Consider the following 27,565-nt stretch of genomic DNA (forward strand, 5'->3'; position numbering starts at 1 on the left):
CACACACACACACACACACACATAGACACACACACACACACACACACACACACACACACACACACACACACACACACGCTCCCACACTCTCTCTCACACACACACACACACACACACACACACACACACACACACACACACACACACACACACACACACATCTTTACCTAACTGACTAGCGCAAACGGCTAAGGTGACAGAATTTCTGAAACTGGACAGCAGCTGCTGCATTTTTGACCAAGCACGCCTGAGTAGGGTTTGACCTGTGAAAAGGAGTATGTGTGTCTATAACTGAGTTCGTGAGCATTCATTTGCATGTGTGTGTCACCTTCAGTCCTGTCTGTGCCGGAGACCCCTCTCTTGGCTTACCGCGACACACTCTGCAGTGATCTTTTGACCTTGCTGTTATCTTAACCCCTGCCAGGCCCATTGATTAAGAACCCTCCCACTGAGACCCAGATACCTGCACTACATGTGTTACATATCCATCCTCTCTCCCTCATCCCCCCTCCCTTTTTCTCCAGGCTCCAGCAGAAAAGCTGACCTTCCTCTCTCTATTTGTCTCACTTTCAGAGAGCCAGAGGGAGAGAAAAAAGGAAGTGTAGAGCGAGAGAGAGAGAGAAAGAGAGAGAAAGAATATCTGCAGCTTGAGTTGCTGTTTCTTTTTTCTCTATCCAGCAAGATTAAGTCTTTGGATGTTGCACACTGGTGCACTGGCCATAACCCAGCCTCACAGCCTCGGCACTTCACCTGCTATTATTAATCACCCCTTCTCACCAGTAGTAATTCCACAGGGAAGTTTTAGAGCTCATTTGTCAGAGGTTAGTAAAAAAATGGCTGACAATAAAAGGCACACTGTAATATTTCTATGCTCATTTTTATTTCAAAATACAATAATGAATACAGCTCATTATTAGAGACAAGCATTTCTGGTGTTCGGTGCGAGAGGTCCTGGTTAGAGCCATGCGTCACAGAGGAACAACTGCAGCAAAAACATGCTCGACCACACAGAGACAGACAGTCAAACGCAAAACTCTGGGACCTCCACTATCCCAGCTAGCTATCCCGGCATTCAGGAGTCCAGCGGAGACGTCAGAGTGAGTGACAGGGGAAATGGAGGTGAGGTTTATTTCATTAGGCTACATGTATTGCTTTGTCCCCTAGCCATCGGTAGCAGTGTGTGTAAGTGTGTGTGCTCGTGTATAAAATACAGTACAATCTAAATTATTATTATTTGTAATTCTTGAGGTTACTTTGGATAATTAAGTCTGATTGTGATTGTTATCGTCTCTGGTTGTGGCAACAAGCTTCCCAGACATTTCTCACCATGATTCTAGCTGTCTCAGACTCCCTACATACTGATTTACACACCACACACAATTGCACATAAGTTGAATTAATTTATATTAGTCATTAAGTACGTCTAGAATGGGAGCGTGTACGCCCTACAAATGGAGATCAGCATTGACCTTCCACTGTTTAATTAAAGATCTTTCAGATGTGAGCTCCCCAAACTCAGGCCAACTCCCCAAAGACCAAGTAATGATGGCTGCAACAATTTCAACAGCTAGAACAACCACAAAGTTATGGCATAAAGTACAAATTGCATGACTATGTGGTACAAAATTCAACAATATCAAAGTGCAATCCTCGACCAAGAGAGATCTAAACTAGAACGGCTAAGAGATCTGAGGAGACAAATAAAAAGTAGAAAAGAAAACATGCTTTGGCAGTGAATAACGTAAAGGCAGCCAATGAATGGAGTGGCCATTGCAGAGACAGGCAGAGACTATCTCCAGATGAGGTAGGGCACTCCTGGGCACAGAATCAGCGTGGCCCCTGGCTTTAGCCCTTTAAACCACATCAGACAATATCAGAGGCACCCAGTCATATAACTACAGTTACACTCCCATAGCCTGTTTGCTCCCCCAACAATGTCTGTTGAAAAAATATAAAGCCAAGACTTTTAGACATATTACAAATATTGACTAAAATAAATAATGCTACTAATTTGCAGTTGTGATGTTGTTTAGCAAATCCAAAGTTCATCTGTGCTTTTGGATACTTTTTGTGATCCTTCACAGACTTACATACATTATAATGCTCTTATGATAATGTCATTTAAGCCCTACATCTTTGAAGGTAGTTTGAAATGCAATGGGTGGAAAGTGGAATGATTGATTGTATATTAATTACATCTCACGTTGTCTCCCAAATACAATACTCTTTTAGCTAAATATGTAACATCCAAAGAGCATCCAATATCAATTACCTCAGACGAGAGAGGTCCCATACATTCAAACATTGATAGTTTAAGACAGTGAGGACCACACCTAAATAGCGACAGCAATCAAAGCACACCTCTTAAGTACAGCTTGTTATTAGGACAAAATGTAGAAATATATGTATCTGATATAAATGTTACTCTATCTTACTTTTTTTCTGTTTTCCCTGAAAGTGCTCAGCTTGTGTGTATGTGTAGGCCTCTTTGTGTGGACTTCTGATGTGCAAAACAGCTACGTGGCTGTATGTGGTGGTCGAAGCTTATGTGTTGGTTCAAGTATAGTCAATGTGTCTGCGTGCTGATTTGAGTGTCAAGGGTTACTGCAGGTGGACAAAAGGGGGACATCATTTGGGGATTGGACTTTTTGTGCAATGTATATTACAATATCATCAAAGACCAACAGCTTAATGATCCATCCATCGTAGGCAGAATTGTGCCTGTCATAATATGTGCAAAAAATATCATGCTAATATACAATACAGTAGTAACTTAGTATGAGGAAGCAACACAGGCTAAAATATCATATTGGAGGTGAAGCAAGGGTTCAGAAGGGTTGATTACTGATAAAATCATCCCTGGCTTCTCCATTCAGGGAGAGTCTGAGTTTGAAGAGAAGACACTCAAACACTCTAAGGACACTCAAACGCATATTCACACACGTGTATACACCCACACTGCCCGTAGTGACATCTAAAGGTCATTCACAAGCTTATACCCTGTACATAAAAAACGAACACACACAGACAAAAAAATCCATCCATACCATTCGCACACAGAACGGTTGTCATTTGGACACATACTAGCTGTCAGAAAAAAACAGGGAACTTTTTTTGCCTCAGCCATTATGCCTTGCTAAGTAATGTGATAGAGCAGGAAAAAGAGAGAGAGTGAGAGAGAGAGAGCAAGAGAGCGAGAGAGAGAGGGAGAGAGAGAGGGAGAGAGGGAGAGGGAGTGAGAGAGAGAGGGAGAGAGAGAGAGAGAGAGAGAGAGAGAGAGAGAGAGAGAGCAGGATCTTTCCCAGTAATCACGGCTGTCAAACCAATCCATTTACTCCGCAGATGCAGGATTTTAATTTGAGCCAGTTTGCTACAGTAGGAAAATAATCCTGCAGCAACAGGACATGTTAATTATTATGTGGATCATAATGAATTGATATTTCTCTAGGAGTTGATACATTTTTCGTAAGGGAAAATCAGGTCTAAAATGTCCAAGTGGAAATTACAAACTTCAGAACCCTTTTTAAACCTCAAATACAGTACACATTTTAAATGTCCTGCATTGCATTTTACATGTCCTACGTCTGTATTTTAAGAGAGACTAGAAGCGAGGAAAAAGTGGAAAGAGGAATGTCGTTTGGAGGCTGCCGTCCACTAGCCTCCTCCGCCTTTTGTGGCTTCTTGTCAAAGAAGAGAGAAGATAAGATGGCCGACTGAAGACAGAGGCAGGCGTGGGTGGCGTGGGTGGCGTGGCTGGCGGCTGGGGCTTCCCATAGCGGCAATCTTGTTTGGCTGGACAAGAGGAGGGAAGGAGGGGGCGTGGGGTGAGGCAGATGCTGGACAAGGATTCAAGGAAGGGTCACTATACATCTTCAGGCAGGAATGCTTTCCTGAAGGTTATGGTTCATCGGAAACAGAGAGGCAGGGAAAGAAGAGAGCAGAGATATATATGAGCTCAGCGATACAGTACATACAGTACATCAAATCCAGCTATTGAACATATACAAGGAAACAACACACCTAAGATCAACACACTAAAGATATGTCCCACAGAATAAAGTCACATGAGGGTAGAAGACAAGATAGTTTAAACATCTAGGTCAGTGCTTTCTAAAGTAGGCACTGGTTATCTTGCCAACCGGACTTGTTTTTAAATCGGATTTCCATGCTATTGCTGTTGTAGAGTATTTGCATCCCACTGTAGGATCAGGGGGAAAAGTCGGGACTAACTTGTACAATCCCATACACCAAACACAGACTGCACCACACACACCCATCACCACACCACATTGGCTAGGGCCACAATGCAAACACAGCAATAGCTACTGTGCAGAAACAGGCAGGGGTGGATCTCTCATAGAGTTAGTGTGGAAAACAGGTTAGATACTAGTCACTCAAAACCTAGTAAAAACATGCAAACACTCTGCCCTGAGACATGGCTGTAGACTCCTATAGTCTGCAAAAAAAGCTATGACACACATGTGCATAGTCCCTTTGTAGATGCTCTACAGACCATCTACTATCTACTATCAGTAATATTTCCACTAACTATCTACTAACCCTAACCCTATCTCTAACCCTAACCTTAACTCTTACAGTAACCCTAAACTTAACACTTACCCTAATCCTAGCCCTAACCATAACCCTTATTCTTAACCTAACCCTAACCCTACAAGCAGTTGCTTATCAACAGACGGTTTGCTGAAAGTACGACCATGAAAATCCAGGCCTATCCAAATAAAGTAGGACAGAAATTCATCCTTGAACCTTGCATGGCGGAGTCTACAGCCATGTGTCAGGTCAAACAAACACCTGACTGCAAACTAATGGACAAAATCTAACTTGAGATACAGTGAGCACACGTAACTTTTCCTTCCCCCGTGAATCATGTTAGACGACAGTTTGTGCAGAAAAGTTCTGTGTTTGTATCTGAAGTTAGGATTGAGACCTACAGGCATTCAGAATCAGAACTGATCAGATCTAAGGCCTGGAAGAGAGATCCTCAGGTAGAAAAGAGGTTGAAAGTAGAAGGGAGAGCAGACCAGAGAGGGAAAGGTAGAATAGAATTGACCGTTCTATTGGATGAGATCAGGACAGAGGTTGAGAGTGAGACTGTGTCTGAACAGTCCTTTCCATGTCTTCTGTCCTTCACGGCCACTGATACATGAGATGACAGCACACTGTTTTAATCTATTGTCCTTTCACATCAGTGGTCATACAGGACATGAGCCAAGGACACACTGCTATTATCGTAGCTAAATATCAAACAGAATTTGAAGTTCCCATCACCATGGTAACGAGAGAGCGGGATAAACAGCAAGGTTTGGGGAAGAAGGCCATAAGTGGCCACTTCTTCTTGGGTAACTGGGGTCACATGACCAGCACAAAACACCAATCACAGATTGTTACCAGCGTGAGGGAGGGGGTGTGGCTCCAGCGAACCTTGGGCCTCCAGGACCATGCAGGCCGGTTATAGCTGCCTGGCTCATGGCAATATACACACATACACATGGGGCACGAGCACGCACGCATACACACACACACACACAAGAACACACATACAAAACGCAGACACACATACCCGCAGGAACACACATTCAACACAAAGAAGAATAAAAGAAGGGGAAGAGGGGATATTTGGCAGCTTTGTTCAACCATTTGTGGTTTTAAGAGAAATGTATGAATCCACTTTTAACCGGACATATTTCTGGCATGTGTTTCTGGGGTTATTCCAAAATGTTGTGACTTGTTCGGTATAAATGATGGACCACCCCCATCTGCGCCTATACTGTACTATAGTATGTACAGCTGAAAAAGAAAGATAATGAAGTAGATTTTAAGACTCTCCAGTTTTGCCTCAAAAGCATTGCCTCAAGTAGATGACAGAAGATGAGAGCGAGAGCACTAGAGAAAAGGACAAACGGCAAAGAGAAATGAAAGCAAGAAAGAGGAGGATAGTGCAAATCAGGGTATGCGCTATTAGAATTTCACAACCTTAAGAAAGAGTCCTAGAGCAAAGCAATATAGAGATGTAGGATTTTAATATGATCACCCTGTTGCAGCACAACTTTCCTGAAATGCAGGAAAGTTGTGCACTTGTGCTATATTTGAGGTTTAAAAAGGTTTCTGAAGTTTGATATTTCCACTTTGAAATTTCAGACTTGATTTTCCCTTATACATACGTAAAACCCCAGAAGAATGTCCAACTTCCCATTTCCTGTTGCTGCAGAATTATTTTCATGCTGTAGAAAACTGGCTCAAATTAAGAGCCTACATCTGTAGAGGTATCGAGGAATAAATAGGATGGCTAAAGAAGAAGACATCACTTCAAGAGAAGGTTAAAACAAAGGGGGGTTCTCACTTGGTTCCCTCCTCGGTGCCCCCCTCTGCATCCAGCTTGCCCTCTTCCTCCATTTTCTGCTCGTCAGAGATGAGCTCCTGTTTCTTGTGGCGCCTTATACACTTCACCACCACCATGGACAGGATGAGCAGAGCCAGCGCACCGCCGACTGACGCCCCGATCGCCACCGCTATGGTCGAGTCCCGCGGGGGAGGCACTGTGGGGGGGAGAGGAGGAGGGAAGAGGAAGAGAGGGGAAGGAGGTGAGATAGTTCTGTAAATAGAGTGTACAGTTGGCAAAGGGCTGATTAAAACCAGTGTGAGGACACAAAAAAAACAGGATAGCAATGCTGAAATAGCCTTCTATGTATGTGTGTGTGTGTGTGTGTGTGTGTGTGTGTGTGTGTGTGTGTGTGTGTGTGTGTGTGTGTGTGTGTGTGTGTGTGTGTGTGTGTGTGTGTGTGTGTGTGTGTGTGTGTGTGTGTAAATGCATGTGTGTCTTCATGCAAACACGTGTGTGTAAAAGTGTGTATGTGTGAGACCAACATTTGTGTGAGGCAATGACTGTGAGCTGGGTTGGCACTCCCATCAATAAGTAAAAAGCTGTATAGTGTTGAGTCATCACGTCCTGGGCTGAAGGAAAGTTGAGACTGAGACCAGTGATGAACAGGCACACAACCAGACCAGGAACGTAAGGAGGGATGGATTGATGAGTGAATGGATTGATAAATGGATGAATGGCGAGGCCAGGACACATGAATTAATGGCATGAAGGCACACAAGCCTCAAAGCCAGGGATGGGCTAGTATGGATGGATGGATGGACCAGTTGTCCACAGATTAGTGCTGAGCGATTAGTGTTTTTTGAGGTCGGTTCGGTTTCAGTTCTATTATAAAAAAAAATAACCATGGTTTTCAATTTAGGTTTCAATATGTATTTTTTATACAGTAAACGCAGTATGCTTTATGTGGGATGAATAAACAACACTGAATAAAACAATGAATAAAAGCCCCATGTTGGCCCATTACTGCTTATCACTTACTAACCATCATTTACTTTAATAAAATAATTGTTTTCTTTGATTACTTTATTATTTCAAGTCGTAATTTCTATAGAGCTGCTGCCTATTCGGTCTGACAAAATCACAATTTTAGTAGATCTTCAAACAAATAAGGCATACTTTTATGACTGTTGAATACCAACTATCAAATCAAATCAATCACTTAGATCATGTATTTTCAGGCTCACGAAGCAACAGTGAAGTAACTTGCCCCCTGTCCCTCTTCTTGCTCCCTGCCTTGTCCTCTGTCCCTCTTCTTGCTCCCTGCCTTGTCCTCTGTCCCTCTTCTTGCTCCCTGCCTTGTCCTCTGTCCCTCTTCTTGCTCCCTGCCTTGCCCCCTGTCTCTCTTCTTGCTCCCTGCCTTGCCCAATGTCTCTCTTCTTGTTCCCTGCCTTGTCCTCTGTCCCTCTTCTTGCTCCCTGCCTTGTCCTCTGTCCCTCTTCTTGCTCCCTGCCTTGCCCCCTGTCTCTCTTCTTGCTCCCTGCCTTGCCCCCTGTCCATCTTCTTGCTCCCTGCCTTGCCCCCTGTCCCTCTTCTTGTTCCCTGCCTTGCCCCCTGTGGCTCTTCTTGTTCCCTGCCTTGCCCCCTGTCCCTCTTCTTGTTCCCTGCCTTGCCCCCTGTCCCTCTTCTTGTTCCCTGCCTTGCCCCCTGTCCCTCTTCTTGTTCCCTGCCTTGCCCCCTGTCCCTCTTCTTGTTCCCTGCCTTGCCCCCTGTCCCTCTTCTTGTTCCCTGCCTTGCCCCCTGTCCATCTTCTTGCTCCCTGCCTTGCCCTCTGTCCCTCTTCTTGCTCCCTGCCTTGCCCCCTGTCCCTCTTCTTGTTCCCTGCCTTGCCCCCTGTCCCTCTTCTTGTTCCCTGCCTTGCCCCCTGTCCCTCTTCTTGTTCCCTGCCTTGCCCCCTGTCCCTCTTCTTGCTCCCTGCCTTGCCCCCTGTCCCTCTTCTTGTTCCCTGCCTTGCCCCCTGTCTCTCTTCTTGTTCCCTGCCTTGTCCTCTGTCCCTCTTCTTGTTCCCTGCCTTGCCCCCTGTCCCTCTTCTTGCTCCCTGCCTTGCCCCCTGTCCCTCTTTTTGTTCCCTGCCTTGCCCCCGTCCCTCTTCTTGTTCCCTGCCTTGCCCCCTGTCCCTCTTCTTGTTCCCTGCCTTGCCCCCTGTCCCTCTTCTTGTTCCCTGCCTTGCCCCCTGTGGCTCTTCTTGCTCCCTGCCTTGCCCCCTGTCCCTCTTCTTGCTCCCTGCCTTGCCCCCTGTCCCTCTTCTTGTTCCCTGCCTTGCCCCCTGTGGCTCTTCTTGCTCCCTGCCTTGCCCCCTGTCCCTCTTCTTGTTCCCTGCCTTGCCCCCTGTCCCTCTTCTTGTTCCCTGCCTTGCCCCCTGTCCCTCTTCTTGCTCCCTGCCTTGCCCCCTGTCTCTCTTCTTGTTCCCTGCCTTGCCCCCTGTCCCTCTTCTTGTTCCCTGCCTTGCCCCCTGTGGCTCTTCTTGCTCCCTGCCTTGCCCCCTGTCCCTCTTCTTGTTCCCTGCCTTGCCCCCTGTGGCTCTTCTTGTTCCCTGCCTTGCCCCCTGTCCCTCTTCTTGCTCCCTGCCTTGCCCCCTGTCCCTCTTCTTGTTCCCTGCCTTGCCCCCTGTGGCTCTTCTTGCTCCCTGCCTTGCCCCCTGTCCCTCTTCTTGCTCCCTGCCTTGCCCCCTGTCCCTCTTCTTGTTCCCTGCCTTGCCCCTGTCCCTCTTCTTGTTCCCTGCCTTGCCCCCTGTCCCTCTTCTTGTTCCCTGCCTTGCCCCCTGTCCCTCTTCTTGCTCCCTGCCTTGCCCCCTGTCCCTCTTCTTGTTCCCTGCCTTGCCCCCTGTGGCTCTTCTTGCTCCCTGCCTTGCCCCCTGTCCCTCTTCTTGCTCCCTGCCTTGCCCCCTGTCCCTCTTCTTGTTCCCTGCCTTGCCCCCTGTCCCTCTTCTTGCTCCCTGCCTTGCCCCCTGTCCCTCTTCTTGCTCCCTGCCTTGCCCCCTGTCCCTATTCTTGTTCAATGCCTTGCCCCCTGTGGCTCTTCTTGCTCCCTGCCTTGCCCCCTGTCCCTCTTCTTGCTCCCTGCCTTGCCCCCTGTCCCTCTCCTTGCTCCCTGCCTTGCCCCCTGTCCCTCTTCTTGTTCCCTGCCTTGCCCCCTGTCCCTCTTCTTGTTCCCTGCCTTGCCCCCTGTCCCTCTTCTTGCTCCCTGCCTTGCCCCCTGTCTCTCTTCTTGTTCCCTGCCTTGCCCCCTGTCCCTCTTCTTGTTCCCTGCCTTGCCCCCTGTGGCTCTTCTTGCTCCCTGCCTTGCCCCCTGTCCCTCTTCTTGCTCCCTGCCTTGCCCCCTGTCCCTCTTCTTGTTCCCTGCCTTGCCCCCTGTGGCTCTTCTTGCTCCCTGCCTTGCCCCCTGTGGCTCTTCTTGTTCCCTGCCTTGCCCCCTGTCCCTCTTCTTGTTCCCTGCCTTGCCCCCTGTCCCTCTTCTTGTTCCCTGCCTTGCGCCCTGTCCCTCTTCTTGCTCCCTGCCTTGCCCCCTGTCTCTCTTCTTGTTCCCTGCCTTGCCCCCTGTGGCTCTTCTTGCTCCCTGCCTTGCCCCCTGTCCCTCTTCTTGTTCCCTGCCTTGCCCCCTGTCCCTCTTCTTGTTCCCTGCCTTGCCCCCTGTCCCTCTTCTTGCTCCCTGCCTTGCCCCCTGTCTCTCTTCTTGTTCCCTGCCTTGCCCCCTGTCCCTCTTCTTGTTCCCTGCCTTGCCCCCTGTGGCTCTTCTTGCTCCCTGCCTTGCCCCCTGTCCCTCTTCTTGCTCCCTGCCTTGCCCCCTGTCCCTCTTCTTGTTCCCTGCCTTGCCCCCTGTCCCTCTTCTTGTTCCCTGCCTTGCCCCCTGTGCCTCTTCTTGTTCCCTGCCTTGCCCCCTGTCCCTCTTCTTGTTCCCTGCCTTGCCCCCTGTGGCTCTTCTTGTTCCCTGCCTTGCCCCCTGTCCCTCTTCTTGCTCCCTGCCTTGCCCCCTGTGGCTCTTCTTGTTCCCTGCCTTGCCCCCTGTCCCTCTTCTTGCTCCCTGCCTTGCCCCCTGTCCCTCTTCTTGTTCCCTGCCTTGCCCCCTGTGGCTCTTCTTGTTCCCTGCCTTGCCCCCTGTGGCTCTTCTTGCTCCCTGCCTTGCCCCCTGTGGCTCTTCTTGCTCCCTGCCTTGCCCCCTGTCCCTCTTCTTGCTCCCTGCCTTGCCCCCTGTGGCTCTTCTTGCTCCCTGCCTTGCCCCTTGTGGCTCTTCTTGCTCCCCGCCTTGCCCCCTGCCCTTACGTTCTGTGACGACAAACATATTGATGATTCCGTGGCCTTGGATCCGGTCAGGGGGATTGCGCACGTAGCAGTTATAGATGCCCTTGTCCGACAGCTGGACATCAGAGAGGGTGATGGACAAGTCATTCTTTTCCAGATTACCCACAAACTGCACCCGGTCACTGAACCGGTCTGTCCGCAGGGGCATCATCCCCTTCTTATAGGTCATGAACTGGAGGAGAGAGGAGGAAGAAGAGGGGGATTAGCAGAAAGATAGACAGGAAACATGTCGTTTTTATTGAACCCAGGACTCCCTGGAAAACAGTGGAAATTGTTACTGAGTACAGATGTAGGATCTTCATTTGTTCACTCTTTTGTTATTGAGAATTTTCCTGCACTGCAGGAAATCCAGATGAGCTTCGTAATTTACATACATTCACTGAAAACTACACGGTTATATTAACAGTATTGCACTTTTCATGTACTTCAGTCTACTTTTGTCCAGCTCATAGCCTAACCACTGATGAAGCAACATTATGGACTAAACGTTAAAATCCTGTTGCGGCAGGATTATTTTGCTTCGACAATAATGAACAAATTAAGATCCTACATCTGTAGACTATCCTGGGTAAATAAATAAAATCAAATGAAAGACATCGAAATAGTTGGAGAAAGCATGGCTTTTAAAAAAGTAGATAGGAGACAGGAGAGAGAGGAGAGGGAGTTGACACCGGAAACGCAAGGAGGATGGAGAATGCAAAAGAAAAAAGATGAATCTTACTGTATATCATGGCAGCGTGAAGAAAGAGCCAGGCGTATGGTGTCCATTTTAGCCTTACATCTTACCCCTCCTTGAGCCAGTCCTCACCTTCCTTGAGTCAATCTGAGACTGAGGGTGTCCTAAAATGGACATGTACATCTGCCTGACATTGACACAAGACAAGGGCAGACACACAGTCTGATCTCTCACCATCTCCTCAGTCTTGTTGGTGTTCTCCTGGTAGGTCCAGTTCATGGCAAACTTATTGACGTCCATCTTGTAGCAGGAGGTGAAGATGCACTGGATCCTCACCATGGTGCCGTTCAGGACGTCGATCTGGTTATGGACCAGCACATCCATACTGGACGCAGGGCAGGCTGGGGGAAGGAGGGAGATGGAGGGGACTGGTTAAGAAACACATAGATCTGCTACCAATGGAAGTATGGGTATTGTTGTTTACTGCTCTACAGGAAGGAGTGAGTTCATTCACGAGAAAGAGCATTCTGATTATACACATATGTATGGCGATCATCACATAAACAAACTGCTACAGTATGTATTTCAAAAGTTCATTTTTTGGGGGGGGGGGGTCAGTGAAATCCTCTGTAAAGTGACCAACATTAGCAGACGGTGATAGCAGTATTAGAATACTGCTTTAGCAGTAGTGTTATAGACGCTATTTGTCCGCACAACCTGGGAGGCATTGCACAGCACAGAACCATACTGTAGCAACATCTCGGTATGCACACAGTGACTCACTCCTGCTCCGGTTACTCTTAACGCAGCTCTATACACCTTGCACTTCCTCCGCAGTGCCCTGAACCATACCGAAGGAGTATGTGAACGAACGCTTAGACAGCATTTTGAACAGCCGGTTGAAGCAGTGGTTCAGCTGTAGGCACGGAGGTATTCTACCCGGTAATTCTGCCCTGTAATTGTTTCACTCATCGGTATAATGGAAATCATTGTTTGCGGATTGGCGTTTGTTGCGGCGATGGCTTATGCATGAGCATTGGCTAAAGCTGCAGAAAAATAGTCTGGCTGAATCTCCTGAATACATAACTCATTGAGGCATTGAGGCAGAACTGTGCTTTATACCTGTGTGTGTCTATACTGCTGTGTCTGTGTACAGCGTATGATGACAATGCACAGTATCAGTGTGCATTGTGTGTTTGTCTGTGTGTGTTTGTGTGTGTTGTGTGTGTGCTGGGCAGGCACCAGAACGAATAGGTTGGAAGGGCCTTTGATATCCATAGGTGGCCATGTTTTTTCACGGGTCCTCCTATGTGTGCACCCGCTTGCATTGGAAAGATTTTTCAAATACTGAGGAACTCATTCGCAATGGATGTTAAAAAAAACGGACTTTGTTTACAATGTGTGAGGTAAAGAAAATATTGCTGAAAACCTCAGCTCAGCATTTCAAATCATTGTCACAGGGTTAATCATAAAATTATAAAAATATAAAAGTAAAAATTAAACTAAGGCCATATGGACACGTTGATACACTGTGGTCCATTGGCGGCTAAAGAAATTAGCGCATATAACCCAGAGATAGCCTACTGGCCAATGCAACAGTAGACCTATAACTACCATCGTCAAATAAGTAAATTCATAAGCCTACAAATAAAAACAGTAGAACATATAGCATGATGAAAATTCTGGTTCTTTCAATCACATTCATCTCTCTACTCTGCCTCCCTTTGACTTGAGCTATTGATAGTGCAAAAATGTATCAAATCATCAACTGGGTCCGCCAATAATGTCGCTAGCGCACTTCTAGCATTGTATCAACTAGCCCCTACCAGGCTCTCATAGTTTCCCATGCCAGTGAGCTTGGGACAGACAGCTGTTTTTATAAAGTTTCCAATGGGATCATCAGCTCATGATATTTTGCATTTCCGACCGAGGCTTGGTGATCGAGGACAGGAGTGTTGTAAAGAGCTTTCAAATACTGAGGAACTATCATTCGCAATGGAAAAAAACAGACTTCGTTTACAATGTGTGATGTGAAGAAAAAATGACTGAGAAGATTGGCTTATTAGTGGTGGACGTGGTGAGTTAAGACATCAGAAATCAGACATTGCCAAATGGGCATTTTGCTACATTTGCATGCAGCAGGCCAGGTAAATTACTGTAATTAATACATGCATTAACAGGAATTACTGTAAGCAAATGACGTGCTCCCTCTGCCGTTTTCTGAAGTCCATGATCAGCTCTTTCGTTTTGTTGACGTTGAGGGAGAGGTTATTTTCCTGGCACCACTCCATCAGGGCCCTCACCTCCTCCCTATAGGCTGTTTCGTCATTGTTGGTAAACAGGCCTACTAAATCAAATCAAATCAAATAAAAGTTTATTTGTCACGTGTGCCGAATACAACAGGTAGACCTTACAGTGAAATGCTTACTTATAGGCTCTAACCAACAGTGCAAAAATAGTATTAGGTGAACAGTGTAAAGAAATAAAAACAACAGTAAAAAGACAGTGAAAAATAACAGTAGCGAGGCTATATACAGTAGTGAGGCTATAACAGTAGCGAGGCTACATACAGGCACCGGTTAGTCGGGCTGATTGAGGTAGTATGTACATGTAGATATGGTTAAAGTGACTATGCATATATGATAACCAGACAGTAGCAGTAGCGTAAAAGAGGGTTTGGCGGGTGGTAGGTGGAGGGACACAATGCAGATAGCCCGGTTAGCCAATATGCAGGGGCACTGGTTCGTCAGGCCAACTGAGGTAGTACGTAGATGAATGTATAGTTAAAGTGACTATGCATATATGATAAACAGAGAGTAGCAGCAGCGTAAAAGAGGGGTTGGGGGGGCACACAATGCAAATAGTTCAGGTAGCTATTTGATTACCTGTTCAGGAGTCTTATGGCTTGGGGGTAAAAACTGTTGAGAAGCCTTTTTGTCCTAGACATGGCACTCCGGTACCACTTGCCATGCAGTAGTAGAGAGAACAGTCTATGACTGGGGTGGCTGGGGTCTTTGACAATTTTTAGGGCCTTCCTCTTACTCCGCCTGGTGTAGAGGTCCTGGATGGCAGGCAGCTTAGCCCCAGCAATGTACTGGGCTGTACGCACTACCCTCTGTAGTGCCTTGCGGTCGGAGACCGAGCAATTGCCATACCAGGCAGTGATAGAACCAGTCAGGATGCTCTCGATGTTGCAGCTGAAGAACCTTTTGAGGATCTGAGGATCCATGCCAAATCTTTTTAGTTGCCTGAGGGGGGATAGGTTTTGTCGTGCTCTCTTCACGACTGTCTTGGTGTGTTTGGACCATTCTAGTTTGTTGGTGATATGGACACCAATGAACTTGAAGCTCTCAACCTGCTCCACTACAGCCCCGTCGATGAGAATGGGGGCGTACCTACCCTCACCACCTGGGGGCGGCCCATCAGGAAGTCCAGGATCCAGTTGCAGAGGGAGGTGTTTTGTCCCAGGATCCTTAGCTTAGTGATGAGCATTGAGGGTACTATGGTGTTGAATGCTGACCTGTAGTCAATGAATAGCATTCTCACATAGGTGTTCCTTTTGTCCAGGTGAGAAAGGGCAGTTGGGAGTGCAACAGAGATTGCATCATCTGTGGATCTGTTCAAGCGGTATGCAAATTGGAGTGGGTCTAGGGTTTCTGGGATACTTGTGTTGATGTGAGCCATTACCAGTCTTTCAAAGCACTTCATAGCTACGGACGTGAGTGCTACGAGTCTGTTATCATTTAGGCAGTTTGCCTTTGTGTTCTTGGGCACAGGGACTATGGTGGTCTGCTTGAAACATGTTGGTATTACAGACTCAATCAGGGACATGTTGAAAATGTCAGTGAAGACACCTGCCAGTTGGTCAGCACATGCCCGGACAACACATCCTGGTAATCCGTCTGGCTCTGCAGCCTTGTGAATGTTGACCTGTTTAAAGGTCTTACTCACGTCGAATACGGAGAGCGTGATCACACAGTCGTCTGGAACAGCTGATGCTCTCATGCATGCATCAGTGTTGCTTACCTCAAAGCTAGCATAGAAGTGATTTAGCTTGTCTGGTAGGCTCATGTCACTGGGCAGCTAGAGACTGTGCTTCCCTTTGTAGTCTGTAATAGTTTGCAAGCCCTGCCACATAAGACGAGTGTCGGAGCCGGTGTAGTACGATTCAATCTTAGACCTGTATTGACGCTTTGCCTGTTTGATGGTTCATCGGAGGGCATAGCAGGATTTCTTATAAGCTTCCAGGTTAGAGTCCCGCACCTTGAAAGCAGCAGCTCTACCCTTTAGTTCAGTGCGAATGTTGCCTGTAATCCATGGCTTCTGGTTGGGGTATGTACGTACAGTCACTGTGGGGACGACGTCCACGATGCACTTATTGATAAAGCCAGTGACTGATGTGGGGTACTCCTCAATGCCATCGGAAGAATCCCGGAACATGTTACAGTCTGTGATAGCATAACAGTCCTGTAGTTTAGCATCTGCATCATCTGACTACTTTTTTATAGACCGAGTCACTGTTGCTTCCTGCTTTAATGTTTGCTTGTAAGCAGGAATCAGGAGGATAGAATTGTGGTCGGATTTACCAAATGGAGGGCGAGGGAGAGCTTTGTACGTGTCTCTGTGTGTGGAGTACAGGTGATCTAGAATTGTTTTCCCTCTGGTTGCACATTTAACATGTTGATAGGAATTAGGTATATCTGATTTAAGTTTCCCTGCATTAAAGTCTCCGGCCACTAGGAGCGCCAGCTCTGGGTGAGTGGTTTCCTGTTTTATTATTTCCTTATACAGCTGACTGAGTGGGGTCTTAGTGCCAGCATCCGTCTGTGGTGGTAAATAAACAGCCACGAAAAGTATAGCTGAAAACTCTCTAGGCAAGTAGTGCGGTCTGCAATTTATCACAAGATACTCTACTTCAGGTGAGCTGTTGTTTACAAATATGCACAGACCGCCCCCCCTCATCGTACCGGAGTGTGCTGTTCTATCTTGCCGGTGCAGCGTATATCCTGCTATCTGAATATCTATGTCATCATTCAGCCACGATTCCGTGAAACATAAGATATTACAGTTTTTGATGTCCCGTTGGCAGGATATTCTTGATCGTACCTCGTGTAATTTATTGTCCAATGATTGAACGTTGGCGAGTAATATTGATGGTAATGGCAGCTTTCCTACTCGCCTTCTGCGGATCCTTATGAGGCATCCCACTCTGTATCCTCTGTACTTGCGTCTCTTCCTCTTGCAAATAACTGGGATGTTGGCCTTGTCGGGTGTTCAGAGAATGTCCTGTGCATCCTGCTTGTTGAAGAAAAATCTTTGTCTAATCCAGGTGAGTGATCGCTGTCCTGATATCCAGAAGCTCTTTTTTTCCCACGAGATACGGTGGCAGAAACATTATGAACAAAATAAGTTACAAATAACGCAGAAAAAAATACATAATAGCACAATTGGTTGGGCGCCCGTAAAACTGCTGCCATTTCTTCTGGCGCCATCATACTGTTGTAAGACGTTGTAAGATACTGTTGTATCGTCTGCAAGCTTGATGATTGAGCTTTAGGCCTGCGTGGCCACGCAGTCATGGATGAACAGGGAGCACAGGAGGGGGCTGAGCACGCACCCATGAGGGGCCGTTGTGTTGAGGATTAGTGAAGTGGAGGTGTTGTTTCCTACATTCACCACCTAGGGGTGGCCCGTCAGGAAGTCCAGGACCCAGTTGCACAGGGCAGGATTCAGACCCAGGGCCTCAAGCTTAATGATGAGCTTGGAGGGTACTGTGGTGTTGAAGGCTGAGCTATAGTCAATGAACAGCATTCTTACGTAGGTATTCCTCTTGTCCAGATGGGATAGGGCAGTGTGATTGCGATTGCGTCGTCTGTGGACCTATTGTTGCTGTAAGCAAATTGGAGTGGGTCTAGGGTGTCAGGTAGGGTGCAGGTGATATGGTCCTTGACTAGTCTCTCAAAGCACTTCATGATGACGGAAGTGAGTGCTCCGGGGCGGTAGTCATTTAGCTCAGTTACCTTAGCTTTCTTTGGAACAGGAACAATGGTGGCCCTCTTGAAGCATGTGGGAACAGCAGACTGGGAAAAGGATTGATTGAATATGTCCGTAAACACACCAGCCAGCTGGTCTGTGCATGCTCTGAGGACGCGGCTGAGGATGCCGTCTGGGCCTGCAGCCTTGCGAGGGTGAACACACTTCAATGTTTTACTCACATTGGCTGCAGTGAAGGAGAGCCTGCAGGTTTTGGTAGCGGGCCGTGTCAGTGGCACTGCATTGTCCTCAAAGCGAGCAAAGAAGTTTAGTCTGTCTGGGAGCAAGACATTGTGTCCGCGACGAGGCTGGTTTTCCTTTTGTTGTCTGTGATTGACTGTAGACCCTGCCACATACCTCTCGTGTCTGAGCCGTTGAATTGTGACTCAACTTTGTCTCTATACTGCCGCTTAGCTTGTTTGATTGCCTTGCAGAGGGAATAGCTACACTGTTTGTATTCGGTCATGTTTCTGGTCACCTAGCCCTGATTAAAAGCAGTGGTTTGTGCTTTCAGTTTTGCTCGAATGCTGCCATCAATCCACGGTTTCTGGTTTGGGAATGTTTTAATAGACGCTGTGGGTACAACATCACCGATGCACTTGCTAATAAACTCGCTCACCGAATCAGCGTATTCATCAATGTTGATGTTCGACGCTATGCGGAACATATCCCAGTCTACGTGCTCGAGTTGCAACATGCAATGCCCAAGTTGGGAGCTTTCCAAATAGACATAGGCCTACACACTTGGGATTTGAAACAAGTGTTTCACTTCTTCATCTCTGCTGAAACTCTCTCATTGGGGAAAGCATTAATGAGCGAAACAGCGCCCCTCTGTCTTACTGTATGTAGCCCATGTATTTGATGCTGTCTGGACAGAAATAGTATGACATGCCATTCTCTTTTGGTCCAGACAGCATCAAATACATGGTCTATACATACTGAGACAGAGGGACGCTGTTTTGCTCAGTCAGATGCTTTATCTGAGATTGATGCATCTTTCTGTCAGCGCACATCTTGGTCAAATAAATCTTTATTTCAATATTTTACTTGGATGGGCAAGGAGGTACAGTAGGATCCCCTAAGGGGGCACTGTGTGTGTGTGTGTGTGTGTGTATGTGTGTGTGTGTGTGTGTGTGTGTGTGTGTGTGTGTGTGTGTGTGTGTGTGTGTGTGTGTGTGTGTGTGTGTGTGTGTGTGTGTGTGTGTGTGTGTGTGTGTTCTGTGAGTGCCTCAGTGGGATGTCTATGTATTGGTCTGAGAGTGGCTGTTAGTGAGTGCAAGCACGTGCTTGATCGCCGGGGTGGGATGGGTGTGTTAGCTCTGCACCATTCGTTCCCTCTGCAGTCTGCCGAGTTTTGTGTTCCTGGACAAGTTCCCACTGCTGCACTCACTCTTCATCGTACCGGGTCTCTGCTACAGATAGACCTTCTACTCACACATCTCTATCTCTCTCTCTCTCTCTCTCTTTCTCTCTCTCTCTCTCTCTCTCTCTCTCTCTCTCTCTCTCTCTCTCTCTCTCTCTCTCTCTCTCTCTCTGTTTGTGTGCTGTAGTGGTGCAGTTAGTGTCCTGTCCCTCGGCTCCTTCACTTCCTCCCTATCCTCTTGCCTTCCCTCCCCTCCCTTCCTCTCTCTGAATCAGGTGTTCTCTGGAAGTACTGCAGCACAGCACCTTCTTAGATAGGAGGGAGGGACAAATAGGCTGACACCCCCCCCCCCCCCCCACACACACATATGCTCACATATAGACCCATATAGACCCATAGCTACACAGTGGCAAAACATATGCACAATATATACGTCACACACACACACAGCACACAGCCCACAGCACATGTACTTGCAGAGTCAGCACTCAGCCATGCACGCTAGTATTTACTGGTGATATGTGAATGTCTTCCCAGACTATGCCTTGCCCTTGAATATTTCCAATTAGCTATATACAGATGTAGGATCTTAATTTGAGCCTGTTTGCTACAGCAGAAGAAATAACCCTGCAGCAACAGGAAAAGTGAATTATTATGTGGATTATAATTAATGGCCATTTTTTTGTAAGGGTTGATACATTTTCCCTTAGGGCAAATCAAGTCTGTTTGTAATTTACGGTGGAAATTACAAACTTTAGAAGCCTTTTCAAACCTCTAATACACTACAATTTCTGCCATGTAGGGAAATTCTCAGCAACAAAAGAGTGATCAAATTAAGATCGTACATTGTACTGTATCTTGTGCACCTACATGGTGAGTACATTCCCACACCGAGGAGGGGGTTCATTTACAGTAGGTGCATCACATCCTTATACTGTACATACACAATCAGCTAATCCCATCCATGCTTAGTCAGCTGACATGTCTTAATGACGCTCAAAGTCTACATCCCCAATGTAACGGGAAGTAATTGGAAGTTACTGTAGCTCACTGCCAATACTAAGAGATTAGCTAACCTAACTTGAGTAGCATCTGGTTCTGCAGTTACTTAAAGGGGGAGTCCAACGAAAGTCTCCTCTATCTCTTGTGCAAGAGGCTTTGGTTGGGAAAGTTACATCATGTCAGTAGGGAGCACATGCATGATGAGTTGACGTTGATCATACATGAACATTGCGTTGCGCTAACTTTGACACACTTCTTCACTGCTGAAGGTGAACTCTGAGTTAAACGCTATCTTGAACAAATGTACATGTTTTCTGTACGTGTTACTGGGAGTTAAGAATATGTCTGATGCCAACATCATTGTCTAAAACTATAGGCCTATACACACACATATTGAACTATAATCTCACAGTATGTGTAGCATTCTGAGAGAGATTATCTCATCCTATAAGGCAAGCGTGTCAATAATGTGTAACACCCATGTGACCGTATGCTTATGCTGCACTACTTTATCTGCTATCACAAGGCAGGAAATACTGCAGTGTAGCGCCCTCTCCCTCCCTCCTCCCTTCTTCACTCTCCCTTCCTCTCCTCTCCCTCCCTCTGTACACCCTAGATCTCCCTCCCCCTCTCTGTCTTTCAGCTTCTTTTTTTTTACAGAGGCTCGAGGTCATCGTAAAAGAGAAGGTAAAGACAAGATGCTCTGCGGTGCTGTAGAAACGACTTTCAAATGTCATTGGATTACTGTGTGGCAGCTAAATACATACGGTCGCACACACACACACACACACACGCACCGACACGAACAGTTGCGTTCTACATCAGATGCCATTCTCTCAATCAGGAACTCTCTCGCTCTCATCTCATACGCAAAGTACAAACACATTAGGCACGCACGCACGCACGCACGCACACACACACACACACACACACACACACACACACACACACACACACACACACTGCACCAAGATAACTTCAGGTCATCAAGATGTGTTCTCTACAGTTAACATCACATATTGCAAACACAATAAAAAAAGGTTACGCTCTTAGAGAAAAGGTTTCCAAAAGGGTTCTTTGGCAGTCCCCACAGGTGAACCCTTTTTGGTTAATTCTAAAACCCTCAGTACAAAGGGTCCTACATGAAACCCAAAAGGGTTCGACCTAGAACCAAAAGGGTTATTAAAAGGGTTCTCCTACGGGGACTGCCAAAGAACACTTTTAGGTTCTAGATAGCACCTTTTTTTTAAGAGTTTATATGCAATACTGCACTAATACACCTATCATTTCAGATGCAGCTGTGAAACTAGCCAAAACACTAATGCATGGAAGAGAATGTAAGCTTTTGTTGAGGTTCTACCATACCACCTCTACTAATCTCTGAGTGTGTTTTGCGGGGAGAGTGGGATTGTAGTTTCCTGTGGTTTCTTAGCTAACAGGACATTGCATTCACCCACTGTGTGTGTGTGTGAGCATACATGTGTGTAGGACACACTATCTACCGAGAGAGTGTTCATCTATGTTCTTCGTAGCTGTCGATTTACCACCACAAATCGATGCTGGCACTAAGACCGCACTCAATGAGCTGAATACGGCCATAAGCAACCAGGAAAACACTCATCCAGAGGCGGCGCTCCTAGTGGCCGGGGACTTTAATGCAGTTTTACCTAATTTCTATCAGCATGGTAAATGTGCAACCAGAGGGAAAAAAAACTCTTAGACCACCTTTACTCCACACACAGAGACGCGTACAAAGCTCTCCCTGGCCCTCCATTTGACCAATCTGACCATAAATCTATCCTCCTGACTCCTGCTAACAAGCAAAAATTTAAGCAAACAGGCAAAGCCTCAATACGGGACTAAGATCGAATCGTACTTCACCGACTCAGATGTGGCAGGGCTTGCAAACTATTACAGACTACAAAGGGAAGCACAGTCGAGAGAGCTGCCCAGTGACACAAGCGTACCAGACAAGTTAAATTACTTCTATACTCGCTTCGAGGCAAATATGACTGAAACATGCATGAGAGCATCAGCTGTTCTGGGCAACTGTTTGATCACGCTCTCAGCAGCCGATGTGAGTAAGACCTTTAACCTGTTGGGGATAGGGGGCAGTATTTGCACGGCCGGATATAAAACGTACCTGTTTTAATCTGGTTACTACTCCTGCCCAGTAACTAGAATATGCATATCATTGTTTGATTTGGATAGAAAACACCCTAAAGTTTCTCAAACTGTTTGAATGGTGTCTGTGAGTATAACAGAACTCATTTGGCAGGCCAAAACCTGAGAAGATTCCAAACAGGAAGCGCTCTCTCTGACTATTTCTTGGCCTTCTTGATCATCTCTATCCAAAACAGGGGATCTCTGGCATAACGTGACATTTTCTAACGCTCCCATAGGCTCTCAGAAGGCGCCAGAACATTGAATGGTGACTTTGCAGGCCATGGCTGAAAAACAGTAGCGCATTTGGATAGTGGTCGATCTGAGAACAATGAGACTGGGGCGCATGCATGCATGTTTTTATTTTTTCGTCTTTCAAGAAAACAGGGTTTCCCGGTCGGAATATTATCTCTTTTTTCCGAGAAAAATCGCAAAAAAATTTATTTTAAACAGCGTTTGACATGCTTCGAAGTACGGTAATGGAATATTTTGAATTCTTTTGTCACGAAACACGTCGGGCGCGTCACCCTTCTTTACCCTTTGGATAGTGTCTTGAACGCACAAACAAATGCCGCTATTTGGATATAACTGTGGATTATTTGGAACCAAACCAACATTTGTTATTGAAGTAGAAGTCCTGGGAGTGCATTTTGACGAAGAACAGCAAAGGTAATCCAATTTTTCTAATAGTAAATCTGAGTTTGGTGAGTACCACACTTGGTGGGTGTCAAAATAGCTAGCCCGTGATGGCTGGGCTATCTACTCAGAATATTGCAAAATGTGCTTTCACCGAAAAGCTATTTTAAAATCGGACACCGCGATTGCATAAAGGAGTTCTGTATCTATAATTCTTAAAATAATTGTTATGTTTTTTGTGAATGTTTATCGTGAGTAATTTAGTAAATTCACCGGAAGTGTTCGGTGGGAATGCTAGTCACATGCTAGTCACTTGCTAATGTAAAAAGCTGGTTTTTGATATAAATATGAACTTGATTGAACAAAACATGCATTTATTGTATAACATAATGTCCTAGGAGTGTCATCTGATGAAGATCACCAAAGGTTAGTGCTGCATTTAGCTGTGGTTTGGGTTTATGTGACATTATATGCTAGCTTGAAAAATGGGTGTCTGATTATTTCTGGCGGAGTACTCTGCTGACATAATCTAATGTTTTGCTTTAGATTTTGCTTTAGATTAACAACGATGAGACAGTCTATAGGGAGGAGGTGAGAGACCTGGCCGTGTGGTGCCAGAATAACAACCTCTCCCTCAACGTGATCAAGACAAAGGTGATGATTGTGGACTATCTGAAAATGAGGACTGAGCACACCCCCATTCTCATCGACGGGGCTGTAGTGGAGCAGGTTGAGAGCTTCAAGTTCCTTGGTGTCCACATCACCAACAAACTAACATGGTCCAAGCACACCAAGACAGTCGTGAAGAGGGCACGACAAAACCTATTCCCCCTCAGGAGACTGAAAGATTTGGCATGGGTCCTCAGATCCTCAAAAGGTTCTACAGCTGCAACATCGAGAGCATCCTGAAGGGTTGCATCACTGCCTGGTATGGCAACTGCTCAGCTTCCGACCGCAAGGTACTACAGAGGGTAGTGTGTATGGCCAAGTTCATCACTGGGGCCATGCTTCCTGCCATCCAGAACCTCTATACCAGGCAGTGTCAGAGGAAGGCCCTAAAAATTGCCACCCCAGTCATAGACCGTTCTCTCTGCTACTGCACAGCAAGCGGTACCGAAGCGCCAAGTCTAGGTCCAAGAGGCTTCTAAACAGCTTCTACCCCCAAGCCACAAGACTACTGAACATCTAATCAAATGGCTACCCAGAATATTTGTATTGCCCCCCCCCCCCCACCCCACCTATTTTATGCTGCTGCTACTCTCTGTTATTATCTATGCAAAGTCACTTTAATAACTCTACCTACATGAACATATTACCTCAATTGCCTCGACTAACTGGTGACTCCGCACATTGACTCTGTACCGGTACCCACTGTATATAGCCTCACTATTGTTATTTTACTGTTGCTTTTGTTTATTTTTTTGTTGTTATTTTTCTTAAAACTGTATTGTTGGTTAGCGGCTTGTAAGTAAACATGTCACTGTAAGGTCTACAACTGTTGTATTCGGTGCATGTGACAAATACAATTTGATTTGATTGTCAGCAGAATGTTTGTTTAGTGTGTATAGAAATATGAAACTTAATGGTTCAATAAGTGTGTGTGTGTGTGTGTGTGTGTGAGCATACTTGTGTGCAAAGGATTTTAAAGTGGTATGTCAGTGTTGGGAAATGTCACGAACTAGCAAACATCTCCAATCCACTGTGGTTCTGCCTTGGTACTCTTTCACCTGGTTCAAGACTATTTCGGACCAGAGCCATGTATTTTGAGAGTGGGGCCAACTTTTCGAATTTTGAACATTTTTCTAATTCTAGGCATTCAGTTACATAGCATTATTTAAATATTCTCCATGTAAAGTAATGGGGTGTTATGCCTAACATAGCTACCATAGAATTTGTACGTTTTCTGCAAATGTACCATAATGCAGAAACCTCAAGGGCACAACTTTCTAAACACTACCTGCCTGCTGACAAGGTGGTTGATGGACCAGGTTGTCTCATAGACCGTGACCTCCCCATGACCTCTGGGCCCATTAGCTGCCCAGTGATACATAGCCTTGAATAAAAGTGACTGCCAATGTCCTTGGTCCTGTGTGTGTTCAGTGTGAATGTGTGTGTGTGTGTGTGTTTGGCTGTAGGCAACGGCTCAGCATACTCAATGACTGGTGAGTTCAATAGGGGAAAGGATGATGTGGTGGAATACATTACTGAGGGACTGACCTAAATATGGTGGTCGTAATGTTTTTACGTTTGGCTTTATGGAGGTAACAGTGGTCAAAATCTATTGGATCTCTGTCTTTTCATGGCTGAGGTACATGTATTTGATATGACACAGGACACAATATTAGGTGAACCTGCTGACAGGCAAGGTCCTCGTGCAGGAGTCTATGGGATCACAAACGACGCCTGTACCTTACAGCTCAATCTAATCATGTACCCTACCTCATCCCTTCCATGATGAAGCAGCTACTCCTAGTCTCTACTTTCTCACATTCAAAAGGAGCCTTATGGCACTATCCTGAGAATGAGAATTTATGATCTATCCTATGAAATAAATGCTGCCAGCTCCAAACTAAAATGCTGCATAGCCACGGTATGGTACAGACTACAGTATGGGCTATACAGTGGCTGTGGATTAGCCTGCCCCCTTGTGGATGAAATTATAAAGTGCACTCAAAGATCCCAACACCGAATGGATATTACAAATACTCTTGGCTGTTAGTCTGCAACCGGTTGACATCCAGTGTTGCCTAGTCCTCTATATCAATCATCCATACTGTTGTTAAATAGCATTTGTGAGCTCCTAAAAGTCTACTATTACCAACTGCTCCTTGAAATAGTATGAGAGGATGTATACGTGAGCTCAGCAGGCCAGCATTGCCTGCTAGACATTGCTGCTGGTCTATGAAGTACAATGTGTGCGTGGCAATGTCTCCCTCTGGTGTAAAAGTCTAGAAGGTGCAGCAGCATGACAATACACGACTGTTCTGAAATGGTGAAGGTTTCAGAGGCTGTTGTGGTATTAGTCATCTCTTCTGCTGCATACTGCACAATGACCAGACAGTGTGAACCAGGTGACACACACATACAGTCGCATCATCACAACAGTTTGAAAGTGTTAGGTTATAGGCACTGCATGGCAATGCTATTTTTCCAATATATATTTTCCACATTTTTCACCTATTTTTTATTTGTAATATTCTACAACATTATGATAACACAGATATGAACAGGCATATGTTGAACATAAAGGTTTAGGCTACTGCATAGGCTTAATGGTGTCATGGCATCAAAATTACAGTTCGTCAAATTCATCTCATGAGCTGTCATTACTCATCAGTAGCCTGTTGCCAAGCAGGCCTCTGCTGAGCATAAAACAGCGCTTTCACTATCCATCTTTACCTGAGTGCTATTTGGGATACGAATAATAAAGTGTAGGCTATGTAAATGAACGGGAAATATAAGCTAAACTAGTGAGGCAATGTGAATAGATTATTGTATCCGCCCAGATGCGCTAAACTCAGTATAGGCTTCGTCATAGCCAGTTGACCGAGGCACAGCAAGCTGTCAGTCACGCTTGGACCCGCTATTATGAGAAAGCAAACACTATGAAGATTTCTTTATTTTAAATTGAGGATAAACGACAATTTTTTTCAGATTCAAGGCCTGTTTACAAATAGCCTGTACGCAAGGCGATGTTGCTAGTGATGCGTCTCTAGTGCAGAGATGATGGAGATATGCGGTGTCCGTGCGTCAGCGTCCATCCACTCCACCCCGCACCTGCATCAGTAGAGAGAGCATCACTGGATCTGCCTGAGTCCTGATACTTACACGACTGTTACACATTCTGAATAAGCTATAGGTAGATAGCGGGCCAATAATAAATCCCCACGTTGTTTCGGTTTTTCCTCGATATAGATCAGGCGTTGGGACGTTGGAATTACGCTTTTTGTGATTCACTACGTTTGTCTCTGGAGTAAAACAAACAAAAAAACATATCGTTTAGCCTACTGTTATGGTTACTTGACAGAGTCTGTTGACATAGCATACAGACGTATTAGATCGAATTACTAATGGTGAGGGGAAAGTGTTAGCCTTAGAGGTGAGGAAGTTGGTAATTTATAGTGATGACAAGCGGCGGATTTCGTGAGCCACCAGTCTATTAATTAGGTAGCCTACCATAATCATACAGGATTTCAGGAATATCTAAATGTCGCTCATCTACCATAATCATACAGGATTTCAGGAATATCTAAATGTCGCTCATCTACACACACACACACAAACACAAGCACACTTACACACAACGCGCGAGAAAACGGAGGACATTTGATCCAAGTGAGTACAATTGCGCCTGTCACTCATCTTTCCAAATATCGATCCGCAGTTAACTTTACATTAGACGCTTCTGTAGTAACCTACTTACCCATAATATAAACCATCAACCCCACGATGCTGAAATTGATAGCTGGCATCCACGTCTTATTTCGCTTTTGTAATGTAAAATGCATTGTATCTCCTTGTAGTAAAACGTCACGATATATGATATATAATAAAATAGAAATGTCGTAAAATCTTCCTTTTTACTTAAAAAAAATCTTCAAATATGTGTTATTCTATCAGTGCTATGATATTGCTGGCAGTGACTGTAGCTGTAGAAATAGTTGATTATATGGTTGTGGGTGTCTCTCAAAAGAAGGCAGGGAGGTTGGAAATTGAATCAAATCCCCTACTCTTAGCTCCCTCCCTCTCTAGCTCTCCATTTCCCCATTTCATATCTCATATTTCAATGTACAATTATTCAACTACATTAACTCGCAATGATCTACAGTTTCAGCTTAATAGCATCATTTGGAAAAGCACTTGATGTTCATAACTCACTGGTGCCCTTAGATACGCTACTGAGATGTAATCATACAGTATAAGAGCATCTTTCCTTGTATGTTTGATCAGGCTCAAAATAGAATCACATCACGTGTCAACTCTCATTCTCCCAT

The 27,565-nt window shown here is 45.7% G+C and overlaps 1 protein-coding gene across 3 annotated transcripts; it reads right to left on the minus strand.

The window, feature by feature from the left end:
* Positions 1-858: 858 nt before the first annotated feature.
* On the minus strand, positions 859-27,340 carry LOC115205972 (sodium channel subunit beta-2-like). Of its 3 annotated transcripts, none has more exons than XM_029772430.1 (5): positions 26,995-27,340; positions 11,609-11,775; positions 10,660-10,870; positions 6,362-6,557; positions 859-3,792 (listed from the first exon to the last, which is right to left on the minus strand). In XM_029772430.1, exons 1-5 carry the CDS (start codon positions 27,077-27,079, stop codon positions 3,579-3,581), a joined length of 873 nt encoding a protein of 290 aa, XP_029628290.1. In that variant the 5' UTR covers positions 27,080-27,340; the 3' UTR covers positions 859-3,578. The 3 variants fall into 3 exon arrangements, with proteins under 3 accessions (XP_029628290.1, XP_029628292.1, XP_029628293.1); XM_029772432.1 differs by having other exon boundaries at positions 3,698-3,890; positions 26,995-27,333; XM_029772433.1 differs by lacking the exons at positions 859-3,792; positions 26,995-27,340 and adding an exon at positions 13,562-13,648 and having other exon boundaries at positions 6,358-6,557.
* Between the last annotated feature and the right edge of the window lie 225 nt (positions 27,341-27,565).

Source organism: Salmo trutta, chromosome 13 (genome assembly GCF_901001165.1).
Source record: "Salmo trutta chromosome 13, fSalTru1.1, whole genome shotgun sequence".
Taxonomy (NCBI): Eukaryota; Metazoa; Chordata; class Actinopteri; order Salmoniformes; family Salmonidae; genus Salmo; species Salmo trutta.